The 23,427-nt window shown below is 43.7% G+C and overlaps 1 protein-coding gene across 1 annotated transcript in view; it reads right to left on the reverse strand.

Moving 5' to 3' along the window:
• The window catches only part of ncam2 (neural cell adhesion molecule 2), a 101,999-nt gene that overhangs the window by 54,909 nt on the left and 23,663 nt on the right, over positions 1-23,427 (reverse strand). The window contains exons 4-6 of the mRNA XM_008299200.1: positions 19,088-19,205; positions 10,295-10,464; positions 476-621 (exon numbers count right to left, since the gene is read on the reverse strand). Coding sequence (XP_008297422.1) covers positions 476-621; positions 10,295-10,464; positions 19,088-19,205 — 434 coding nt within the window. The remainder of the gene's footprint in view (positions 1-475; positions 622-10,294; positions 10,465-19,087; positions 19,206-23,427) is intronic.

The following is a 23,427-nucleotide window of genomic DNA, read 5'->3' on the forward strand; positions in this document are numbered from 1 at the left end:
TGTGGAGGAGCCACAGTGTGCAGCTGTCTCTCAGCGACGGACCAGAACAGCAAGCTCAGGGAGTTCTTTGTTTTTTTTCGCCATGACTTGCAATTGACCTGCAACTAACCAGAGAACTCCTGCATCAGCTGTTCTCCGCTCACAGTGTGTTACGACGCTCTGGAACACAGTGGGCATTATTACCAGGAACATTCGGATTGAAACAGAAGCTGAAAAATTCAAGACAATTTCGAGGAATCATTTTGTCCTTTGTCGCTTGTTTGTGCCACTTCCTGCCAGAAGAAACCGTCAAACAAAAATCCAGAATTTAACCAAACTTTGGGTGCATCCTTCCTAAGTTGTGCCCTATTTGTCCAACACTCATACTGTAGGTGTTGCCCATGCTCTGCGATGATGATGATGATGATGATGATGATGATGCACACAAGCACACAAACACACACACCGGCCAGATGGACTTTCTGGCAGCTTCTACCTTGTCTCCGTCCACGAAGGTCTGGCCGTCGCTGGCTCTCCTCCAGGAAATGTCAGGCAGAGGCTCGCCCTCGGCCACGCAGGAGATCATGGCGGCGCTGCCCTCCACGGCTGTCACGTTTTTCAGCTGGGTGATGTGGGGCTGGACTGGAGGCCGAGAGGAGGTAAACACAAAGAACAAAATTAGATAAGTGAGCGAAGAAGATGTGAGGAGGGGAGAAGCTGTCAACCCATGAGGGAGGAGGAGATGAAGGCCAGACCATGGGGTTTAAACACAGGGCTGATGCATGACTTTGGCGCTGACAGTATAGGCCAAGATCATTTATACACCGCAGCCTACAGGTTTGATGTAGTGGAACAGCATGGCCTCCGGCTTAGTTCGACTAGATTCCTTGGCACAGGTGGCAACGCAAAAGTGACTTTGCTAAAGTTTTAAAGCACAAAAAAAGAAGAAAAAAAAAAAGCCCTCTTCCACCTATTTTGTTTTAAATAAATATAGATTTTTGTCTGGAAGGATGCCTCTCCAGCACCGTGTGAATTGCTCTGGGCGCGGAGCATCGCCGCGATAAGTGCCGGGAAGCCTTTGGGGGTTGGTCCCCGCTCGCCTCCTATCCCGATAAGATGCTCCGAGCAAGCCCTGAAACCTGATGCATGTCAAGGGCACTGAGCATGTCACATGAATCATGGATTACTGCTGTTCTTTCCCCCCACCACACACACACACACACACACACACACACACACACACACACACACACACACACACACTCTGCACTTAAGTCCTTAACAGCGCGCTTGCGAAGTAGCGCGGCATAAAATCCGAGAAGGAAAACGGGGAAGTGAATGGAAAGTGGCGACGACTGTACTGAAGGCTTTTAACAACGCCCGGGGGGAATCTCGCAAATGTTTGGCAATTTCACATGGCTGCAGCCTCGGGGTGAAGGACCGATCACGGGAGACTTTGGGAGTTTGTCAAAACACACACACACACATGCTACAAAACCTGCTCTCAGAAAAACAGATCAATGCTCCAAGAATAGGGCCAGACGAACCACAGGCCGTGCTGGTTAGGCTAAACTAAACCCAACCTCCACTCCGATCCAAAAGGAACATTTGGGCTTATTGAAACATGGTCTTATGATGGCATTGAAACCTGCTTTAAATGGGGAGTTGCTCTGCCTCAGCAATGATTACTGAGCACCTTGAATATTTGCTCATGTAAAACTGAAAAACAAACAGTTTCAATGCACTATAATAAAAATGCAGGCCGCAAAGTAGGAACTCGGTGCAACAATGAGTGACTCCACCTTTCATTAACATGCCCACCTTTTTGTTCTGATGACTTAATCCTCTCAAACACGGAGGAACCCGTGTGCTGCCAGCTCCTCTTTGCTGGAAGTGGTGTCGCTCTACTTTTCTCTTCCTAATGTCTCAAAAAGTCTGACATTGGATTCAACATTCAGGTGAAACACTTGGTCTGGTTTTCTTCCAGTGTGCTTTTGATCATATAGTCGTCTTCTGTCAAGCTTCTGCAGACCATCAATCATCTCGTCAGCCGGTGTTTCGATCAACCCCTTCACCACTAAGTAATGATCAGATGTGGCTCTGATTAATAAGCTCTTAAGTGGACTTCACCTCATTACACATCTGGTATCAATCAAGAGTCGACAAGTTGACGGTTAAATATATGTGGAAGAAAAGAAAAGGTAAACTTCATAATTACCAGGGATACATGCAATTAATTATCAGTTGTTATCCACCAAAGTCTTGTAATTAGTTAGTTAGCTTTGATTGCTTGGAAACATTTTGGAAACGAGGTGATTTTTAGGGTCAAACGACGTCATTTTACTTTGTTTGCATCATTTATTTCATGACCGAATCTCTTGTTCACACACCCACTGATAGCCAATCAAAATGAACGTAACAGAAAGTCGCCATGTATCAGAGCCTCTACACCGGTCTGGAGTGTTGGACGGGAGTCCTAATGCCAGCCCGGTATGGCGGGCTCCAGTAGCAGAAGGGTTAATCAACATGCATTCATGGTGCATCTTTTAGTTTCATACCCACATCACCTTGTTGCACTCATGCAGCCTCTTATCATGATGCTTCCACCTCCATGCTTCACTGTCAGGACCAGGTTCACACCAAACATCTGGACTCCACCTGAGCCCAACAACTTTATCTTCCGACCAAAGAACTTTTCTCCCAATATCCATCAGACTCGATAGCAAAGTTTGATCTTCCAGCTTTGAAGAGAAAGAACGCTGCCTATGTTACGGTCGGTTCAATACCTCCTGATTACTGCTGCCGCTCCATCTTTTCGGACCCTTTGTGAAGCTGCACAATCACGGCGATTGTTTTCCACATGGAGCCACGAAGCGGACATGCATATAGATCCGGTCCATAGGTACAGAACTGATACGGTTCTGATGCTCACAGCTTATTTTATGATCACGCTCATGGAGTCGGGCTGATTGGAAACCACAGCTGCGCTCAATTTACTTTAAGTCGTCGCAGGTGTTTTGAGTTCCTACATATTTTTAATGCAGTCTTCATGAGATATCAGCTTCTGGCGAAGAAGAGGAAATATTCTACTTGTCAACTTAAAAAAATAATGCAGTTATTGAGAAGTTATGCAAAATTAAATCATCTGATTTTAATGATATTACCCCGATGTCTCTTGGATGCTGGAAGTATTTAACCTAACAGATTATTATGTCGCAACAAAACAACAGTTTAATGTCAGATTTTCCTCATTTTACGCAGAAAAATAGAAAAAGCTGCAACCTGCAATTCAAGATTAATGTAGTAATAAGTCAAACTACGAAGCTGCGTTTGAATATTTGATGTAAAAACAAAAGAATCTCGTGTCAAATATCGACAAGCTTTAAGACTGCAGAGCCACTTCAGCGTTATTGAATGTGATTCCATGTTATTAGTGCAGCCGAGCAGCTGCAGATAAACCCTGAATTAAACACCTGACGCCAATCAGCTAATGCTAGCGCGACTTCGGGGCTCCGCATGAGGCGCCACGACGCTCCATTAGTCCCTCAGTGTACAGAAAAGCTGTGTGCAGAGTGTGATGGATAGACGGACGCTTACAGAACCAGATGTTTGATTAAAACCAGTCAGCCTGTGCAGCGAGTACAGCGCGCCGGCTTAACAGAGTAATGCAGAAATCAGTCACTCAGTTCATCCGAGTGAACGAGAGCATTTCAGAAACCCTCAGTTACATTGTTCCAGGACAAATGAAGTCACTCTTTCTGTTCGCAACTGAATGATGACGAGTTTTGATGTGACATTCCCAGTACCGTAGTTTCCCGACACCTGAATATAAGCCGCACCCGCTAACTTTAAAAAGAAAACTAGTTTTGTACATGTACAGGCTGCACTTGTCTGTAAGCTGCAGGTGTCCACGTTGTAACACGAGATATTTACATATAAATTTTTTATTAAATACGTACCGGTAACAAACACAAATGCTTTTATCCGAGCAGTGCCTGTAACACGGCTGGTTAGGAAAATAAAAACGACAGAAGCCTACCAGGAAAAGTCACTGATCGCTGTCTTCATCTTCCTCCTGCACTGAAATCCATAAATTAGCCGCATCGTTGTTTAGTGAAAAAAGTAGGGGCTTATAGTCCAGACATTACGGTAATCATAACTCTAGTTCAAGATGCAGCCGTTCTTATATATCTTACATTAAGTTTTTATTTATTTAGAGAGACATTGGAGATGGACTTTTGGATTTCTGCTAAAAGACGTGGCAGATATTTAGAAGCAACAGCAAGTTGGACGCTTTATTACGGATCATAATCGCATAAAACAAGGATTTTTCCTGCTGGGTCGCAGCAACATGAGGCTAAAACTAGAGTCAGTTCCATCACAAGTCTCTAAAAATTCTCTCCAATCTAACTGCTGATGCTTCTTTCAGCTGCCAGTACTTCCACCAACACAAATGCATAGTCAGGTCGATAACCAACGAGAAGCCTCGTAGGAGCAGCAGATGTTTCTCGCGGTTGTCTTCACTGGTCAAACGTGATTAGTTATCATTTAATTGTCCAAATCAGCTATTAAATGTTAAAAGTTCTCGCCATTGTCTGAGTGTTTGCTTTCTACGTCAAAAACACAAGAAAAGATCCTGCCGCGTGAACAGAGACCTCATTAAGCCGACTCCTGAAACCTTGTTTTTGCGAAAACAAGTCGAGCTGATTTCCCAGATATCTGCGGGTAATTTCGCTTGTTTCTAAAACAAACCGGCCCACTTCGGAAGTCGTTGAGAATAAAGGGCCCTCTCCTCGACGCCGCCGCCGCCTGATTCGGTTTTGTGCCGAGACAAAAGGCGAGCGGCGGCGGCGGCGGGGAAACAAGCGAGATGCTCTTCGGAGAGAAGTTTTCAGCCTCGTAATGAGACTGAACGACTTGTTAAGATGATTTCTGCGGAGAGCACGACGCCGGGAGCACTTCAGAGGCTCGTCCACGTCTATTAAACCGTCACGTATGTAGACGGAAACACATTAAAAACCACCGCACACACACACACACAGATAAAAACCCGTTAATAGCAGCCAGGCCGGTCTGAACCGGTTCTTCATCACCACCTTATCTGCAGCTGTTTTTGCCCCAGATGCCCTTCATCATGCAACTATTAAATGGAAAACGTCTCATTTATCAAGCGTGGTGCAAAAAAAAAGAAAAAAAAAAAAACCCCACTCTGCAGGGAACATTATTAATAACGCATTATCTAAAACATTTCAACTCCAAATGAGAAAGAACTGAGAAGCATTTGTGTGCTGGAAGATAAAAATCCAGAATTAATTTGACCTTCCAGGTTTGGGGGGTATAAATATATATTATTTTTCTCTTCTTCTTTCTCTACTGAGTGCATTTTCATTTGTGACTTTAAATGAACTTCATTAAGTTTCTCTTTAACCCCCTCATAATTAAAAACAGGGCTGCTTTACTCTAGCATTCGTTAATAACTATAATTACACTTTATTATATCAATTATACGTATTATAATAATTATACTTGTGAATGTTAGATGGAGCCGCCTCGCCGTGTCAGAAAAAACAATCTCAATCTGTTTTTTAAAAAAAAAAAAGAGCCATTAACGTGTCAGGAAGTTGACATAAATATACAGCTTGACTCATTGTCGCCAAGGAAGAGTGTTTACGTTGACATTTCTTAGCTGCTTGCATGCAGGTAATGCGGCAAAAAGCCCCCGTGATGCAGCTAAACAGTGTTTTCAGCCCGTCTATAGTAATATTAGGTATTACATAAAGCTCTTATCCCACCCACTGACAGGCATCAGAAAGCGAAACCACGGCGCCGGCTCTATCTGATAATGATAATGTTTGTTTTCTCTTTTTTTTTCCAGATCCACAAAGCAAATGTCAGCTCAGATTCTCTCCCGACGCCTCCTATAGCGACAAAGTTTAAAGGGTTTAACAGGAAAACAATCCGCCGTTGGGTTATATGACACAGTTTATCACCGGCCTGCGAGTTAAAAAAAGAAAAAAAAGATGAACTGTTCTCGTCTGCTTTCCCGCAAAGAGCGCAGAATCGCACCAAATGGACAAAAAGAGGAACGTTGGAAGTTGTTCGGCTAAGCTGTTCACATTACAAATGAAAAAGCCATTAAAGTCGACGCCGTATTTCACACGCTGCCGACAGTAGATCTTAAAAAATGCAAACTGCGGCCAGCTGCAGAGGAGTCGAAAGATTATTTCTGCAGCGATACCGCTTCTTCTTCTTCTTCCATGACGAATGTCTCGCTGTACGACTGCTGACTGCTGCTGGAAAACTGCAGCTCTTTAACCAAAACCTGACATTTAAAGCTGGAAAATATCAAACTGTTGTCCCCCCACCCAGAAATGTGATGCAGCTAAAGCCAGCGGCCCTCTGGGGCTGTTTGCAGGCTTTGGGATACCTGCTAATGCTAGCATGCTAACACGTATACAATAGAGGATGGATGCAGCCACCTTGGTAGTGGCTTAGAATGCTATGAAAACGCAGCTGAATTCATTAAACAAAATCGGCATCTTTAACTCGTGGGTTTGTTGGACGAGGTCTTGGTTATAAAATCTTGATTTTAGCGGGTCAAAGCACTGCCGCACCTCTGAGCCAAGTCTGACTTTGCCGCCATTACCATTATATCAAAGCCCTGACTGCAGCTGACCAATGACTGAAGACAAAAATGGCGCAAAAATACATAAATAAATGAATAAAAAGGATCAGTTACATACTCATGTTGATGCATTTGCAACATCCACATCATCAATCATACTGGACTAATTGCACCAATGCTATTTTGGACCATTCTGAACCTTTAAATTTGACATTTTAGCAGTTACTATCTTGTATTAGAAGGAGGAGGACATTAGATTTGGTTGCCCCGCTCTAAAGCAGGCCATGGTTTATCATCGATTTTACTCTAAGTTGGATGACAATTCACAACATAAACAGTATATGTATTGAAGGAGATTTGAAAGAAGCTGCTGAGGCCATAAACTCATGAGGAAAATGTTAACTGAGGTAGCAAATCAAGTAAGAAACAGGCTCATTTTCTCGTAGACTTTCACACCATCTGTCTTGTTTTTGCAACCAGAGGAGTCGCCCCCTGCTGGCTGTTAGAAGGAATGCAAGTTTAAATCACTCTCACATTGCTTTACTTTTAGAGGCCACACCCACCTGTTACATACAGTCTATGGATGCTTCAGGTAGCTGAAAATTTGTTGCCGACTTTTAAGTATGAAGAGAAAAAAGTGTGATGTAGCTACAGCTAGCAGCTCTGTGAAGCTATGCTAAATGCAGCGATGGTTTGAGCTAATAGCAATGTGAGCTAGTGGCAATGCTAATATGTTAACTGTCAGCAGGTATAATGTTGACCGTGTTCAACATCTTAGTTTGGGGCATGCTAACACTTGCTAATTAGCATTTAAGCGCAGTCATTAGCTTTGTAGGTATTTGTCACAGACAGCAGGAATTACGCAAAATAAAATTCTGATCTTAAAGCAGAATTTATCCATCAGAGAGGAATTTTTGTTGCCCCTGAAAGAGGAAAAGCAACATTACAAGAACTAGAAAATTATTTTTTGAATCATTTCTTGTAATTTGGTTTCACCTATTAGTCATTTTTGTTCATCAAATGGTCCAAAACAACAGAAAAATGTATTTTCTTCTGTCAAATAAGGTCACACTGTGCAGACTCATCCTGGTGGCCTTTGTTTGTATTCAATTTAGACCCATTCAAACCAGGAAAAACCTACAATAGCAGCACTAATCAATGTGTATTTTGCAAAATTACATGGCCAGTAATTGCAAGAATAAACGAAAACCAAGAGTAAAAGTTCAGAATAAATGGCTGCACAAAATTGCAACCAAACACTTGTCGAGATATTTCATCCTGGACCAAAGCGGCTGAGCGACCAGCCAAGCATCCCTGAAGCTACGCTGCTAGCACACGCTGAGCCGAGGAGCGTACGTACAGTAGCTCTTCCTTCACCCTGCAAATGGACTTCTTCTCTTTTTTTTTCCACCCCTACAGCAGCACATGGCCCAAAGCCTTAAAAGCGCTGGACTTAATCCCCGAAGACTGACAGACTTGTGGCGTTTACAGCTGCAGGGCGCGAGGGAGGCGACCCAATGTGGAAAGTGTTGAAGTGTGAAACAGGTATGAATAGATTTCAACAGTTTACTTTAACCTGTTTGTTGACTTGCATGTAGAAGTGAAAGCGGATGATGCAACGCCCGAACACACCTCGTCCAACTTAAACACCCCGTGTCCCTCCCCGCATGTGCTGTCAGGGGCAATAAAACTAACTTACTGCCCCCTTCCTCCGTCCTAACGTCTTCATTTAAATGTGCATTTTGAAGAACAAGCGCTTCTCACATCTTGGAGAGGATGTTGATGACTCGAGCACAAATCTCCATACATTTTCATGAGCGCTATCGGGCTGATCTGTGAGGAAATAGCCAGCAGGTTTATGAAAATATAAATAGATTTTTTTTTCTTTCTTTTTACGAGGGGGGTGCAGTAATTGAAATATGAAGCAATAAATGAAAGATTCCCGCTTTAGTGGCATCCCATTGGTGCACCTGAGGGGCCGCGGTCGGTGATTTGTGCTTCGGAAAAATATTTTTTTTACATGAATTTGAATTTCTTACAATCAGGTTTTATGGTTGGACATAAAACACCGGCTCGCTCGCTGTTGTGGACAATGCCATTCCATTTAACATCTCCGCTGGTGCACAAAATAACAGATAATGGGGAATGAAAACAAACTTTTTAAGCGATAGGAAGCTTTCTTAAAGTTGATAAAAGGACAGAAAACGGTGTGTTTTCCAGATAGTCTGGGTTTTATTTGTCTGGCTTTTGAGATATCCGTCTTTTGTGCCGCCACCTCGGTACAGTGGAGGTGAACGTAGCTCAGGTACTGAAGAAATATTCTCTGTGCTTAGCGGTGGCATTGAGAGAAACTGTGAACAGCCTGCAGCAGAAGTGAGTACACCCTCACGCATAGTTCCTCTGACGAACAAGCAAAAACTAATTCTTTAGAAAGGATTCATTGAACTACAAAAGAAGCTGAACGCAACAAAAAAAAAAAACAGACAATGAGGATGTTAGAAAAGATGTTCGTCGACTTTTGATTTTCAATCAGCCTCACTGCATGAACGTGGAGCTGTTTCTATCTGGATCATGGCTCCAGAATCACCAGAGGAACTGAAAAAACACACTTCAAGAAACGGATAAAAGAAGATCAGCAGTAATCAGGAGGTATAGAACAAGTCATGACACCACTAACCAGAGTCACAGTGGTCATCTTGCTAAAACAACGTCATTAACAGCGCACTACTTGCACAATCTACTGACGGCAAACTGCTTAAGACTTGGCTCAAGGGTTTTCAGTGGAAGCCAGAGCTGCTGCAGCTCAGGACAGTTCCTAATGTCAAGCTCCACGGATGGGGATCGAAGAAAAAACACCTTTGCTTCCTTGTTTGGTACCAAACTGGAACTTTGATGACGCACATGAAAGGACAGCGGATGTCCGATAATGTAATATCGGTTATTATCGTTATCGTTTTTTTGCCTATAATGGAAACCGATACAATAATGCCTCTATTTCACCGGCGCGCAATGATGATGTCATCAAACTGAACAACATGCTTGCCTTCCATGACTAACAACAGGACAGGAGACATGTGGTGTTACTGTTGAGTTTGTTTGCATTTCCTTTACTGTGTTAACAAATAAATAAATGAATAATATTCCATCATATTCGTTGTTGATTAGGCCCGAATATCCGGAGCCCAGATATTGTTATTCAGACCAGGCCTGGATGTAAAATCAGCTAAATAGCCCACATGTATCGGTATCGGTTGATATCGGACATTCAGAGTTGGACAATATTGGATATTGGTAGAACAGCTAATATCGGACATCTCTAGACAGGAAGCTTGATGAATAATGGGAGCACAGTCTTTGGTCTGGGATACGTTAGCTTTGCTCAGATGTTTGAACGCATGGTCCTGACGGTGAAGAACGGAGATGGGACGGCACCATGACCAAAACACTGGCTGATAGGATGACTTCCAGCTGGCAGGAGATTAAAACTCCAGCATGAGAAGCATCCAAAGAACAAAACCACACCAGGGTTACCGAAGAACTAAAACCTACAACCTGATTTACCTGATCTGATCGTCTCCCCACAGATTCGCCCCAGAATCCTCCACGACTACATCTAACCTGTCAATCCTTAATTACTGGGCTTCTCATGCTGGTTTTCGAGGCCTCGTGTCAATGACCAAACATCCTCACCGAACACTTTGAGGAAGAGCTCCCGTTCCTGAGATCCCGCCTTGTTGGTGGCCTTGCAGGAGTAGGTCCCTCCGTCGCCCTGCCGGATGTTGCGGATGGTTAACATGCTGCGTCCGCCCTCCATCCTGTTGAAAACGTGCTGCTCCGACGGCACCAGCTGCTGCCCTTTCCTGCGCAAAAATAAAAAAAGCCACACATGAGCGAAGGCGGGGGGGGAAAAAAATAAAATCACCTGACAGCGACCTCCGAAAACAACCGCCGCAGCTCACGTTTGAAGCTACAGATGTATAATCTCTGCACTTTGGGTGTCAACTGATCCCATAAAAGGGAGGCTAAGTGCAGACAGCTTGGGTTTGAAGCTATTTCTATCTATAGCGGCATAAACAGGTGAAAACATGACAGCACTTTTTATAGAAACCCTCTCGAGCGCGATGAAAGAATTGTTCTGGATAGACATGCTATAATTGAAATAGTTCAACGAATCATTTGTTGTGTGTCATCGAAATTCTCGACACGCCGCAACTTCTCAAACTCCGCCATGCAGAAAAACACCATCTTCCCATTCGCAGTCGGGTGTTTGAGTCCCGTCAGAGCTCACTCGCGGTGCTGTTGTTGTTGTGTACATTCTGTTCTGGACTGCAGCACACTAAATTACCCCGGCGTGGTGCGGAATACAGTGCTGACTTAATGTCTTTTCTTATTGGACTCTGCGGGGAAATTAGTCAGAAAAAAGCAACTGCTAAATTGATCCATGTCTATATTTAAGCTTCATAGCAGAAGCATAATGGTGTGAAGCAGGTCTGCCGCCTCCCACGCTTGTTTATTTGCAGCTGCTTAACCAGCCATGTAATCTATAAGGTTCAAGGGATTGCTTAGTTTGGGGGGGAAATTTGACTTTTTTTTTTTCTCCTCTCGTCTTGCTCACACAGATTTAGACAAACTCATGGGTGCTTTTTATGTCATCTGCATGCAGGTTTAAAAAAAAAAGAAAAAGGATTAGCTCAGTTACTGAATTTCAATGGGATTAAGCTGCACTCAAGACATGTGAAGTATGAACTCCTCACAAGTTACAAACACATTTCCAACATACAATGACATCCCAGTGAATCTGATCACGTTTGGTCATGTTGTTACTTCAAGGATTCGGCAACATGAAGGATTCACTTGTTTTATGACACCAACGGCGGACCATCCCGCTATTTATCACCACGCTGTCAGTGCGGAAAGGTAAAGTTTGGGATTAGGTGAATACGACGCAGCATTTAGCAGCTAAGCAACGCTGGTGGAGACCAAAAACAGAGCCACAAGTAAAGTGAATGAGTACTTTTACTCGTATCTAGACTCAAGTTGGCCAAAAGCTTCATGCTAATGGTGCTGTCCATTTGCCACATGCATGAATAGGTAGTTCTTTGCTAACACGTTAGCTATTGTGTTGTCACTGTTGTAATTATTGCTTGTTTTGTTGTCCCCAAGAGGGCAAAATATACTGAAATCTAACTCCTTAACAATCTGCATGATGTTGCTTTGATATAGCCCCTCTCTGCTCTGCAGGTTATTGTGATCATTGCATTTCACCGTCATGTCTGAGGAGCCACATCATTTAATAAGGTCTGAATTGCAAAGTTGAATCTTAACGACTCGATTTAGACGAAACAAGTCAATTAAGTTCAGCCCAGCGCCTGCACATGCACCAGTCACTGCAGCTTCTTCCTTAATTTATGATATTATTGAATACATTTGAACATTTTTTTAATGTGCATTTACTGCAGGCCTTGTATTCACTTCTCACTTTAAAACCAACACAGTCTGTATGTTGCACTGGGTTTTCTGTGGATGTGAAGCACAGATCGCTGAACACACACAAATCTGTTGTGATGTTTATGGGTTGCAGCTTTTGTCGCAGTATTATCCAATTTATTACTAATCCGCCCAGAATGCTATTTTAACCCTGAAATATTACACATTTCTATTTTTTACCCAATATGCATCGTGCCCTCTATTTTAAAGTGTCAGCCTGTTTTTTTGTTGTTGTTGTTTTAACCCAATAAGCTTTTGTTTAAATTGAATCCGAAGCAGATGAGAGCTCAGGAAAACGCACGTCCCTAAATATACAGCGCGAGTTCTGCTGTTTTATTCCCACCGTGTCGTCTGCTGCGTGAATGACAAGAATATGATTATTTTAGGGGTTTCAAATGAGGAGATTTCCAGGCTCAGACGGAAACAAACACAAATGCAGAAGCGCGGTGCGTCGAGGCCGGGCGCCGCCTCGCCGCCGTACTGTAGGAAAAGCGAGAGGGAGGATAATTGAAAGTCGACGGAGGAAACACCAAAGCCAAGTAATAATAACTCTGGCGAGCCAAAGAGGAAATGAAGAGAGGCCTCATCTTTGGAATGGACAGTGCAGGACGTGCGGCGGCGCTGAATGTCATTATGCTGACTGACTGCTGACAGGTAGTCCATTACCCAGCACGCACCGCGGACGAGGTGAAACGTCGCGCCGACAGGAAATGCAACCGGGATACGCTGGGAGGCGAGAGGGAGGGGAGGGGGGGACATCAAAAGAAAAGCTAAATTGGGTTGTGATTTGTTGTTTGTGCCTCGGCCGATTCCTTTGTTGCGTTTTAATTCGGGGCTCGGTGACCTGGGAAATGAAGGGAGAATGCGCCGCGGTGTTTGATGTGGACGCTGCAGAGCTGAAGATCGGTGCCGCCGTACGGCTGGAGGGGAGTCAGAGGCGGCCGTCTGCCCTTCACGAATGCTTTACTGTTTTATTAAGCCAGTATTAAAAGCAAGTAGGAGGACACAGGAGTGAACGGAGCCTCTAGTTAGATGGATGGTGTACAGGCAGTGTTCAGCTCTGATGGAGGTAAACTCAAGCGGTCAGCGGATTCACTGATTGAGCCGATTTATCAGTTATCAAGTGCAAGATTATTGGTCGTAATTAACTTTACTTGGCGGTGAAAGACGCCACTGAAGCCACGAGGGGTGATATGTTGCAAGAAGGCGTCGTCCTGTGATGCACAAACCCAACAACAGGCTGGTTTTTGATGTCAGAATATAACACAAATGGGCTTTTAGCATTTTTACAACTGAGAAAATGAGGCTCCATAAGTGCAGCGAGTATGTAGGTAGCGTCATTACCTGTGTGTGAGATATCAAGACGGCAGCGTCCAGTGTGCACGAGGCAACATTTGAAATTGAAGAAATATAAGAATCAGCCACCGATGACAAAGCAGATGTCCCTAAAATTGAGCTTTGCAACTTCACAGCAGAACACAATCTGCAGCACCTGACTGAGCGTACACATGTCGGTGTTGACATTTAGAAATAATCCACAACTTTTTATGTACATCAAGGTGCAATTTAACCCCCAAAACCTGCAGATCTGAAAGCATGTTGGTTTAAAAATAAATAAAAAAGCCCAAACTACACCATTTATCAGGGATTGAATCTGTAAAAACAGAAACATTAAGCAGATTTACAACTTTTAATTGGCATCTGAACAACTCGGGAAACTTAAAATCATCAAAATCACTTTAATCTGCGAGTCACTTTTACATTTTTGCCAAAAAAAAGTTGGGATTTTGTACAAATTCGGTGCTCCTTGGTGCAACCAGGAAGTCGTTAGCAACTCAGCCGTAATCAAGACAAGAAAATATCTGAAATAGTAAAACATATACAGTATGCATTCCAGTCCTGGTAACACATGTGGGCACTGGGAAAAATCTTGAGCACATTTTTGTGTTTTTTTTCTCTGATTGATGAAATTAGAAGTTAATTATGCTGCACAATCAAGACGTTTTCTCTCCACTTCTAGCTGCGGTTGCTTTCATAAGGTGCAGCGGGTAAAAATGTGACAGGAGCAAATAAACGAATGGAAGCTCTTTATCGTTGGGCTAAATGGTGGAAAATCCATACAGTCTACAGACATTTCCTATGAGGTGACACGTATGTGGAAAAACAACAATGCGGCGGCACTTTCATGGGAATAAATTGGGCCCCATCTTTGAACTCAGCGCTCGGTTCTCGGCGATTCTTTGAAGAGTCCAAAATGGAGGACGCTAGCTTATTAGCGGTGTTGCGCCATCACCCTTCCCCTGTCAGCGAATAAACCGCTAATGAGTTTGCAGACGAGAGAAGAATTGATGGCGTGACTCGGCCGTGTTTGTATTCCCGCCGAGCTGACAGTTAGCACGCTAGCTAGCTTGATGACGAGCCTAGCCTTTATCAAATTAAATTGCGAGAACAAAAATGAGAGGATGAACACCACAATGCAGGAAAAACGGGATAAAGAGATGCACTAGACGAGCTATTGTGACTTCTTCTTCCTTGCTAGCATGTGAACCGTTAGCATGCAAGCTAACGTGACAGTTAATGGTGCTGTTCCGCCTTCATAGTGTGAAAACAGACACCAGACACCAGACACTGCAAGAAGAGACTATTTTTGTGATAAAAATGTGATCACAGCTCCTCCGCGGGCCGGTTTTCAACCATCTTTGAACGTCAGACTGATCACAAGCGTCTTTCAGGAGCTGAGCCTCTTTTATTCCACGTCTCACCAGGTGGAGAACACAAGCAAACACTGTAGAGACGTCTTAAGATGAACAGGCTGCTGACTTCAGTTGCATTTTTTTTGTAAAATTCCAACGTCCAACACACAAAGACAGATGAACAAAGCCGTCAGAGGGATCGTCTCGATGTGACGGGAACGACAAATCAGCACATCAGCTCTTCCCCCCGTCATCACTGTGAAATCTGCTGCCTAATACTCGTCATGCTGTTGAATCATTAAAATCACATTTTCCTGTTTTGCTCTGTTGAAGACAAGGTGAGTAAATACGATTGCTGGAAACCAGCGAGCAAGACGAATGAGCTTTACAAAGTCGTTTCCAGCTGCGGCGTCTTTAAATGTTGTTTGCGAAGCGACGCCTCGTTTTTCCTGCTACGATCGACTTCAAGCTACGATTCCAACTTGTATTAGCTCTGAGCAGGGCCGGGGCTTCAGGGGGGCTGGAGGGGCGGCAGAGGCAACAAATAAAATATTGTCCTGCATGAATTGCTTTATTTTAGCTCACATTAAACTTTATTATGCGCAAATTCACAAGTTGATCGCCGATATTGTCTCCAAGTGTATTCTGGGTAAAACTCGTCACCAACCGTCCACCAACGTCTTCATCAGTCACTTGTCAACAGGTTGTGAACTCAGTCGAGCATTTTTACGGACTAAGTTAACATGAGTGGAGCTTCATATCAGCATAGAAGTGGAGCAGCAAAGAGAAAAGAAAGAGAACAGAAAGAGCAGGAAAAGCCAGATTACAGAAACTGGACACATGTTTTGTTCATCGTCCTGGACATGAACCGGACTTTTTTGTTATATAACTGCTATCCGTGGTGCTGAACTGCTCTGAGTTTGTGTTGTTTTATCATCAGTGACCATGTAGCCTCATGTTGTTGTTGTTCTCTTGGTTCTACTTCATGTCCGTCTGATGGACTTCAGAATGACATGGCCGCTCTCCGTGGTGCTGAAGCTTGTGTATGTTGTAAAATGATGTCATCGTGAGCTTTATTATTTGGGTTTAAAGGGCCCGGTCTTTTGCCCCGCCCCCGACCTGGCTCTGATTTGTTCCGCTAGTGGCTCTGAGTTAACCCCATGAACCACAAAACACACCGACGGGTTTGACAAGCTTCTTATCTTTAACAGAAATCACCAAAATGACACCGTTTATCGGAGCCAGAAACTGTTAAAACAGAAAGAATCAGCGAATTTTCAAACCTGTGCCAAATATAAGCTGTACAGACTCTGTAAAAATGGCTGAACTGGAGGTCGTGTTTACACAAAACAGACAGAAAACAAGTATGAAAACAAATGTATAATGTGAATCTATAGCATGCAGAGCCACCAGCACATGATGATCCATGCATTCATGCTTTGTAACCAAAGGAACTCAACCTTTTCTTTTCTTTTTGTACGATTTACGGCATTAAAATTGCGTAATATTGCACAAAATGTCTACTTTCTATGGTTGTTGTGTTTCCATAGAGGTGCAGGGCTTCATATAGCAGCAAAGAATGAGTAAACATGCAACAAGAGCAAAAAAAAAATCCACTGTGAAACAGCTTTAGAGGATAAATCTTAGAGAAAACATCACATAAAAGCATCTCCAACGTTTCTGTCGTCGCAATCTTTGTGAAAGTGAGGAATTACGAAGCATCTCCTTGTTGACAGGTTCTGGTTTCTGTGCTCCAAAACAAACCGCCGACTGAATTATATTAAACAATTATCGAGCAAGAAAAGAGTAATTAATGAACTCGGCGACAATTACGGATCGTTTAAGTGCGTTTAAATTTAATGGCATTTTTTAAAAAACAAATTAAATGAACCTCTGGCGGTAATCAACTCCCACACTTTTCGAAAACGCCGCACGAATCAAAGAACGAAAGGACGTTAAACGCGTCGTTATGTTCGCTTCAGAGCTGCAATCCCGCTCTTTCTTTATCCTCCCTTTTGTCGTCGGTTATAGAAAAGCTGACGAGTTCTCCAGAAAGAAGTTCAGAGTATTGATGTTTTCTTGACAATGCGTTTCCCTACGGCTGCTCGCAGGCGCCCATTGATTTTCATTCAATTCTATACGGTGTGAAAAACAACTCGAAGCAACCTGCCCGAGGTAGAAGCGCGTCTGCAACGGTGACGGCAAAGGGAAGCCGCGATGGATCGAGAAGGCTTTCGGGTGAAATTAATGGCTGCCACCATCGAACATGGGAAGCAGGAAGAGGAAATGTTGCACCAAATGAGCTAAAATATACATAAAAAAGAACAAATGAATTATCTGCAAAAATAAAGCATCAAAAGATAAAATAAACTTAATTCCAAGACAATCGATGCGAGGAGCTCGTCACCATCGCCCGCCGAGTGGGCGCGAGCTAAGTGCCCGGTGTCGAGACGCAAAGAGGACTTTGGGGTTCTCGAGCTCTTGGCTGTGAAGGAAAATCTGCTCGATCTGGAACGACGTTACGTTTTCTCAAGGTTGCATTAACATCTGTGGTTCCTGTGCGGTAGTGGAGAATGCTACACGCTCTGTCGTCTGGAAACAGGTGAAGTGATTCATCAACCACACAACGCTGGGTTTGTTGTTACTCTATGTGGCCGAGCAAGTGTTTGCTCAGAGGCCTGTTGGTTCCAATTAGTCTCAAAGTCCTTCACCGGTCATTGATTTAACTCATCTCTGGGCATCAAAGTCACACATTTAGAAGCTTTTTCTAGAAGAAATAATCCCTAAAATGGCTTGACTGTAACACTAAACTGATTCTTTATGTTTGGAACGCATGGATGGACGGAGAAGTTGTAGATGATGCAAATATTTTTCACTCCAAAGACAACTTAGAGTTCAAACAGGAGTAAGTTATCATTAAATTAAAAAAGGAGCATGTGAGAATAAATTAGAACAAAACCCGTTCTGAATTCAGCTTTTTCCTGACCTACTGTACAGAAGTGTGGGGTAGCTCGTCTAATACTCCCTCATATCCACTAAAAATATAACAAAAAAAAAAAGCTTTTAGGATAATGAGGGACACAACCAGCACACTCATATATTGTTTCTACAAAACAAAAACTTGGAAATTTATCGATTTAGTCCAATTTGTTCAAAGCAAACAACAAGTTACCCCCTGAGAACATGAAACACCTGTTGAGACGCAACACCTGGAAAAATTAAGAAGCACTTTTGATTTTGAAGCCGTTTGCTCGTAGCACCACGAGGAGTTTATGGGGGACGCTTAAAAAGCACTGCTGGAAAAATGTAGTAGTGTGGAGAGGTAAAGGGACTCCTGGTGTACAAGTTAAAGGTTTGACGCAAACAGGAAGGTACGAGATGTAGCTGGTAGAAGCTAATAAGCTAACTATGCGTTTTCAGATGTTATTTTAAGGTTTGGATTTGGTTGTTTTTTGGTTTCACATGTTTTATTTTCTCTTTTGCTTTCATGATACTGCGTCATGTCTGAAATAAATCAAATAAAAACTAATAAAATTCCCTCCAGTCATTGCAGCTCGAGCACACCAGCTAACCTAAACCTTTATTTAAACCCAACTCCTCTACGTATTTCAGTCATTCAAGAAGAATAACGGAACAGAAAGTCAAGTCCTCGGGTTTTCTACGTAGGAAACTCCAATCCATGAGACTTCCATCAGGTTACGACACTTCTAGGATATACAACTATGGTATTGACTGTTTATTCTCGATATATGATGAGGATTCTAGCGTCTAAAAAAACCCTCAATTGGGCTAAAAACAGTGTTCAGTATCTTAAACAAAGAGCATACTTCTAAATTTCAGCGTCCCCTTTCCTGTTTTAACACCACAATCCTTTCCCACAAAGCCACGTACATACAGAAGTGGTTTTCTCGGCCCGGTGTGAAAGAATTGGCCCGCACGGAGACCCGACATCAACCAATACTTACGGGATAAAGTGGGACGCCGACGCGAGCCAGGCCTTATCGCCCAACATCAGTGCTGAACCTCGCTAATGCTCTTTTGGCTGAATGGGAGCAAATCCCTGCAACCAGCCTCCAAGATCTTGCGGGAAGCCTTCCCAGACGAGCGGAGGCTGTTATAATAGCAGATTAATGCTCATGGTTTTGGAAAGGAATCACACACGGGATATCAGTTTTTATTTTTTGTTGGGTGTCCACTTGTGTACACAGCTATTCTCCTTCAGCCTCTCAAAGCCTCCTGTTTTCTCTCTCCCCGAGCTTGCGTGCCGGAGACAGATGTCGGGTATTAAGAATGTATAAGGTACCTGTGCCATGTGACCACGGGGTCGGGAGATCCAGAGGTGATGCAGGTAAAGGTGACCGACTCCTGGTAGTCGGCTGTGGCGTTGAAGGACTGCTGGGACACGGACAACACCGGAGGGACTGCAGACACAGAAACAGAACAAGAAATAGCACCTGCCGTTAATAAACCCTGAGAGGTAATGACGTGAATGTAGATTAAAGGCGACTATATTCTACAAGAAATCTCCGGCTCGATGGTGCAGGGTAGCATTTTCAAAAGTGCCCTTGTGAAAAAAAAAAAAAAAAAGCTACTTCTGTTGGTAATCCCACGGGGATTTCAAATAACATTTTGACCCAGCTTTGGTAAAAAAACACACACAAAGGAGCGGAACACAGTGATATGAAACCGTAATGCTATTGTCTGATTTCGGCTAAATCCACACAAACAATGGCAAGACAGGAGCCGTGCTTTCGACATCAAAACCAAGCGGCGCTTTTCTTTTGTGCATAAACTATTCAATTCCTGTCAAGTGCCGGAGCTCCAGCGATTGTTCATCTTAGTGAGGCCAATTTGCGCGGAGTCAAATCTAGAAGTGCTCGTCGCTGTGATTTTAAGGTCAGTGGCTTGAAGGACATGCAAATGCGAAGCCAGGAAGCTCCGCATTCATTTTAATCACCGAGTGTTATCTTTACAAATTAGTTCCCCCGCTTTTTACGAGGGAAAGTAGAACGCGACAAGGATGCCCTCAAACACCACTTCAATTTAGCGCCAGTGCTTGAGCCCGGATCACAGTGGGAACGTGTAATTATTTCAAAAATCAAATGTAAATGACATGAGTGGGTGATGCTTTCATGCAGAATCGGGAAAATATTTCACTTAAGGTTACTGATTACACACAACCCCACAGACTGGATGTAAAGACGGACTGAGCCACCCACTGGGTTGTGGAGTTTTGTTTTAAAGCGTTGAGTTTAGATTTAAAACCACATGTAAGAAATAAAGAGTGGATCTCACTGAGAACCACTCATGGAAGTGACTTCTTAAATCACGAGGTTGCGACGCCTATAAGCTCCATTTTTCTCTAAGTGGAACCAAAATATATAAAATTAACATCATGTTGCATTGAGGGACACTTGAAACTAAGGATTGAGACCATAAAACCATTAGAAACATGTTTACTGAGGTGACAAATCAAGTAAGAAGTTGGGTTATTTTCTAATAGACTCCCATACAATCGATAAGCGTCGCCCCCTGCTGGCTGTTAGAAAGAATGCAGGTTTAAGTCATTTCCATGTTGGCCTTTTTTTTTTCCCCAAACTGGCAGGTTTAGTCCATGATATATATACAGTCTATGAATGCTGCTAAATATAAAACGCACAGAAAAATGCTTAAATAAATCATATATTAAAACTTTTTTTTAACGATGGCCTTGATTTGTTGTGATCAGCCAAAGAGAGACAGTAAAAAGGGGAACAAAAGGGGGATAACATTCAATTCAACTTTATTTATATAGCGCGGTTCACAACTCTCACAACCCTCAAGATAAAAAAAGACGAATTTCAAACAGAAAACCCAACAATCCAGTTGGACTCCCTCTGAGCAACGGTGGGAAGGAACCAAAAAAAAAACCTCCGACAGAACCGGGCTCAGGAAAGGCGGCCAGCTGCCTCGACCGGTTGGGGTCAGAACATCAGCTCTCCACTCTCTGAGCCACCGGCCGCCATCTTTAAACCCTACATCTGTTCAGATATCAGGCTCTTGTCCGTTTTTATGTGGCTGTAAATGCGTTCCGTGGCCGACGTGTCCAGGCCGCATACGTCTCGCTAATCTTCCACCGGCAGAGGATAAGCGGCGGCAGAGGTGTGGATGACTTTATCGAGGGTATACGGCGAGCGCTGTCAGCAAGACGCAGCCTGTCTCTGTCATCCAATCAACCGACGACTGTCATCTTGTCGTTCGGTAAAGAAATGGAGAGCGGAGGGGGAGCGGGCTCGCTCTTTTTTCTTCCTTTCTCCTGACGGGGAATGACAGCTTCATGGCACGAGCATGTTTATCAGGCGTCTCCATCCATTTCTCCAGCCTGCACTTAGGCTGCACTTCGACTCCCACTGCAGCCGCCGCGGCCCACGTCCAATCTCGCGCGAGTGATTAAACGTGTTCGGAGCAGCTTATTGGAGCCGTTTTTTTTACGCCTCCGGTTTCCGTTGGGTATGTGACAACCGTGACGCGAGGCGAGAATGGAATGAGTGCGCCACTTGAACAGCCGAGATTGAACAAATAAGGCGGCTGCTCATGTGTGGGCAACGCAACGGACGAATCGGCATAAATAAGAGCTCGGTTATGTGCTTTCACGAAGGATGGATGGTACTGATAGGAGATGGTTTCTGCTACTTTATCTTGATGGTGCAATAACCACATAAAATCCAATATTTCCAGAACCTGCTCATTGTCCAGGATGCTCTGTGGTTCACAGGTTAAGTCCAGGACCCTCAGCTAGCTTGAGCCTCATTTTCCACATCTACTTTCAAAATCTTGGACAAAATGCGCCTAATGCCCTTCGAAAAACACTGTATGTGGATATCTATGTGAGGTAAAGCGCACGCTGCCGGCAGAACGCTCTCCAGCTGGATTGCTTTCACATCGACCTCGCCACATTTGGAGGTGGAGACCAAAGCAATCTGTGCTGTTTGGCCACATTCTTGATGAAAAAGTCTGCCCCCGCTTGCTGAAAGGTCACCAAACTTCTCCGCTTTTTCTTTTTCTTTTTTCTTTCTTTCACGGAAGCGCTGCTAAAAGGCTACAGAGGACCCTTTCCTCGATCCCGGGGAGAGGCGAGTAGCAGCATCGGGACGTGCCTTATTTGTCAATTAGTCCGCCAGCTCCACCTACCGCATTTGCATAATGAGATCTGATTACAGTGTGAGCAGGATCAGGGTAATGAGAATGCTTATTAATACCAGGTGTCAATGCACAGGCCTGTGATCAGATGTTATCCACCTAACGGATGTGAACACAAACCACACGATTCAGCACATCAGCCCAAATGAGGTCTGAAGCATGATTACGGTAAACAGCCGAAGTCAGCGGGCGCCTGGGTGATACCTCTTAAATGTCAAATGATTTCAAATTGCGTCACCTCCAGATAATTGACAAATAGAGCAGTTTTCTAACATGAACAATCAGCATGTAGCAATAGAGAGATTATATTTAAAATGCATTCAAGGTAGGAAGTCAATGCAACAAAGGTGAACACACACAAGTTAAATATGGTTATAACATGAGCTATGGACATGGGCTCTGTCTGTTTGCATCATGGCTCCTCTAAACAGAGGAACTAAACGAAATGCAACTTCACAAAGGTGGAAAAGATCTGTTGCAGTTGCAGCAGTAATCAGGAGGTACTAAATGAGCCACTAATCATGGCTGCAGTGGTCGTCCTCCCTAAGTGACGCCCCAGACGGTGCACTAATAACGCTATCTGGAACTGAAAACCAGCCGCCTCAGACTGGGCACGGCGGTTATCAATGAACATTTGGGTTTCTGTGGCAGCTCAGGTGGTGATATGGACATAGCATGACATCAAGACTCTACAGGACAATGTCTAAAGCCCGCTGCACACGGTCGCCCCAGATGAAAGATAACTGTGAGAGAATCGTGGCGATATCTTTGGTTTTGGTGCTTCGGTTTCTTCTTTTCAGACGATAGAAATTTTAGGAGATGGTTCTTTACCTGACATGTTTCAACTGGAACTTCAGTCTTCCTCAGAGGCGTCAGCTGATCGCCGTGACGTGTCATTTATTTGGTGGTCCTTATGGGCCTTATGAGGAAGACTAAAGTTCCAGTCAAAACATGTCAGGTAAAGAACCATCTCCTAAAATTTCTATTGTCTGAAAAGAAGAAACCTAAACACTAATTCAAGAGTAGACAAAATGAACCTTTGGTCTTGGCTCTAAATCGATGATCTACTGAGAGACCGGTTCAAGGACAGCTGTTGTCACAACAGACTAAAGACAACCTGCGATAAAACTCCAACAGAAATTTGTGTTGATCATCTCAGTGTGCTGCTGCTGCTGCGACCTACGCCAACTAACCAACCAATAGAAATGCAGAATGAAATAACGTACTGATCAGCGCAACACTGGCGCGAAACCAGTGGATTTCTCTGCAAACACATGAACACCACGAGGGCGAGGACTCTGTTCGTGCTTCGCTCGTTTCTTTTTCATGGATGGATGGCGCACGTTCATGACTTTTTACTGTTATTGCGTATTCACGTCGACACATCGTAGGCAGAGATTCAGCTTGCATCGTGCAATCGACACACATTAAACTTCATGTCGTACAGTGTAGCTCGCTGTGAAC

This window comes from Stegastes partitus, unplaced genomic scaffold (assembly GCF_000690725.1).
Source record: "Stegastes partitus isolate 25-593 unplaced genomic scaffold, Stegastes_partitus-1.0.2 Scaffold1391, whole genome shotgun sequence".
NCBI classification, from domain to species: Eukaryota; Metazoa; Chordata; class Actinopteri; family Pomacentridae; genus Stegastes; species Stegastes partitus.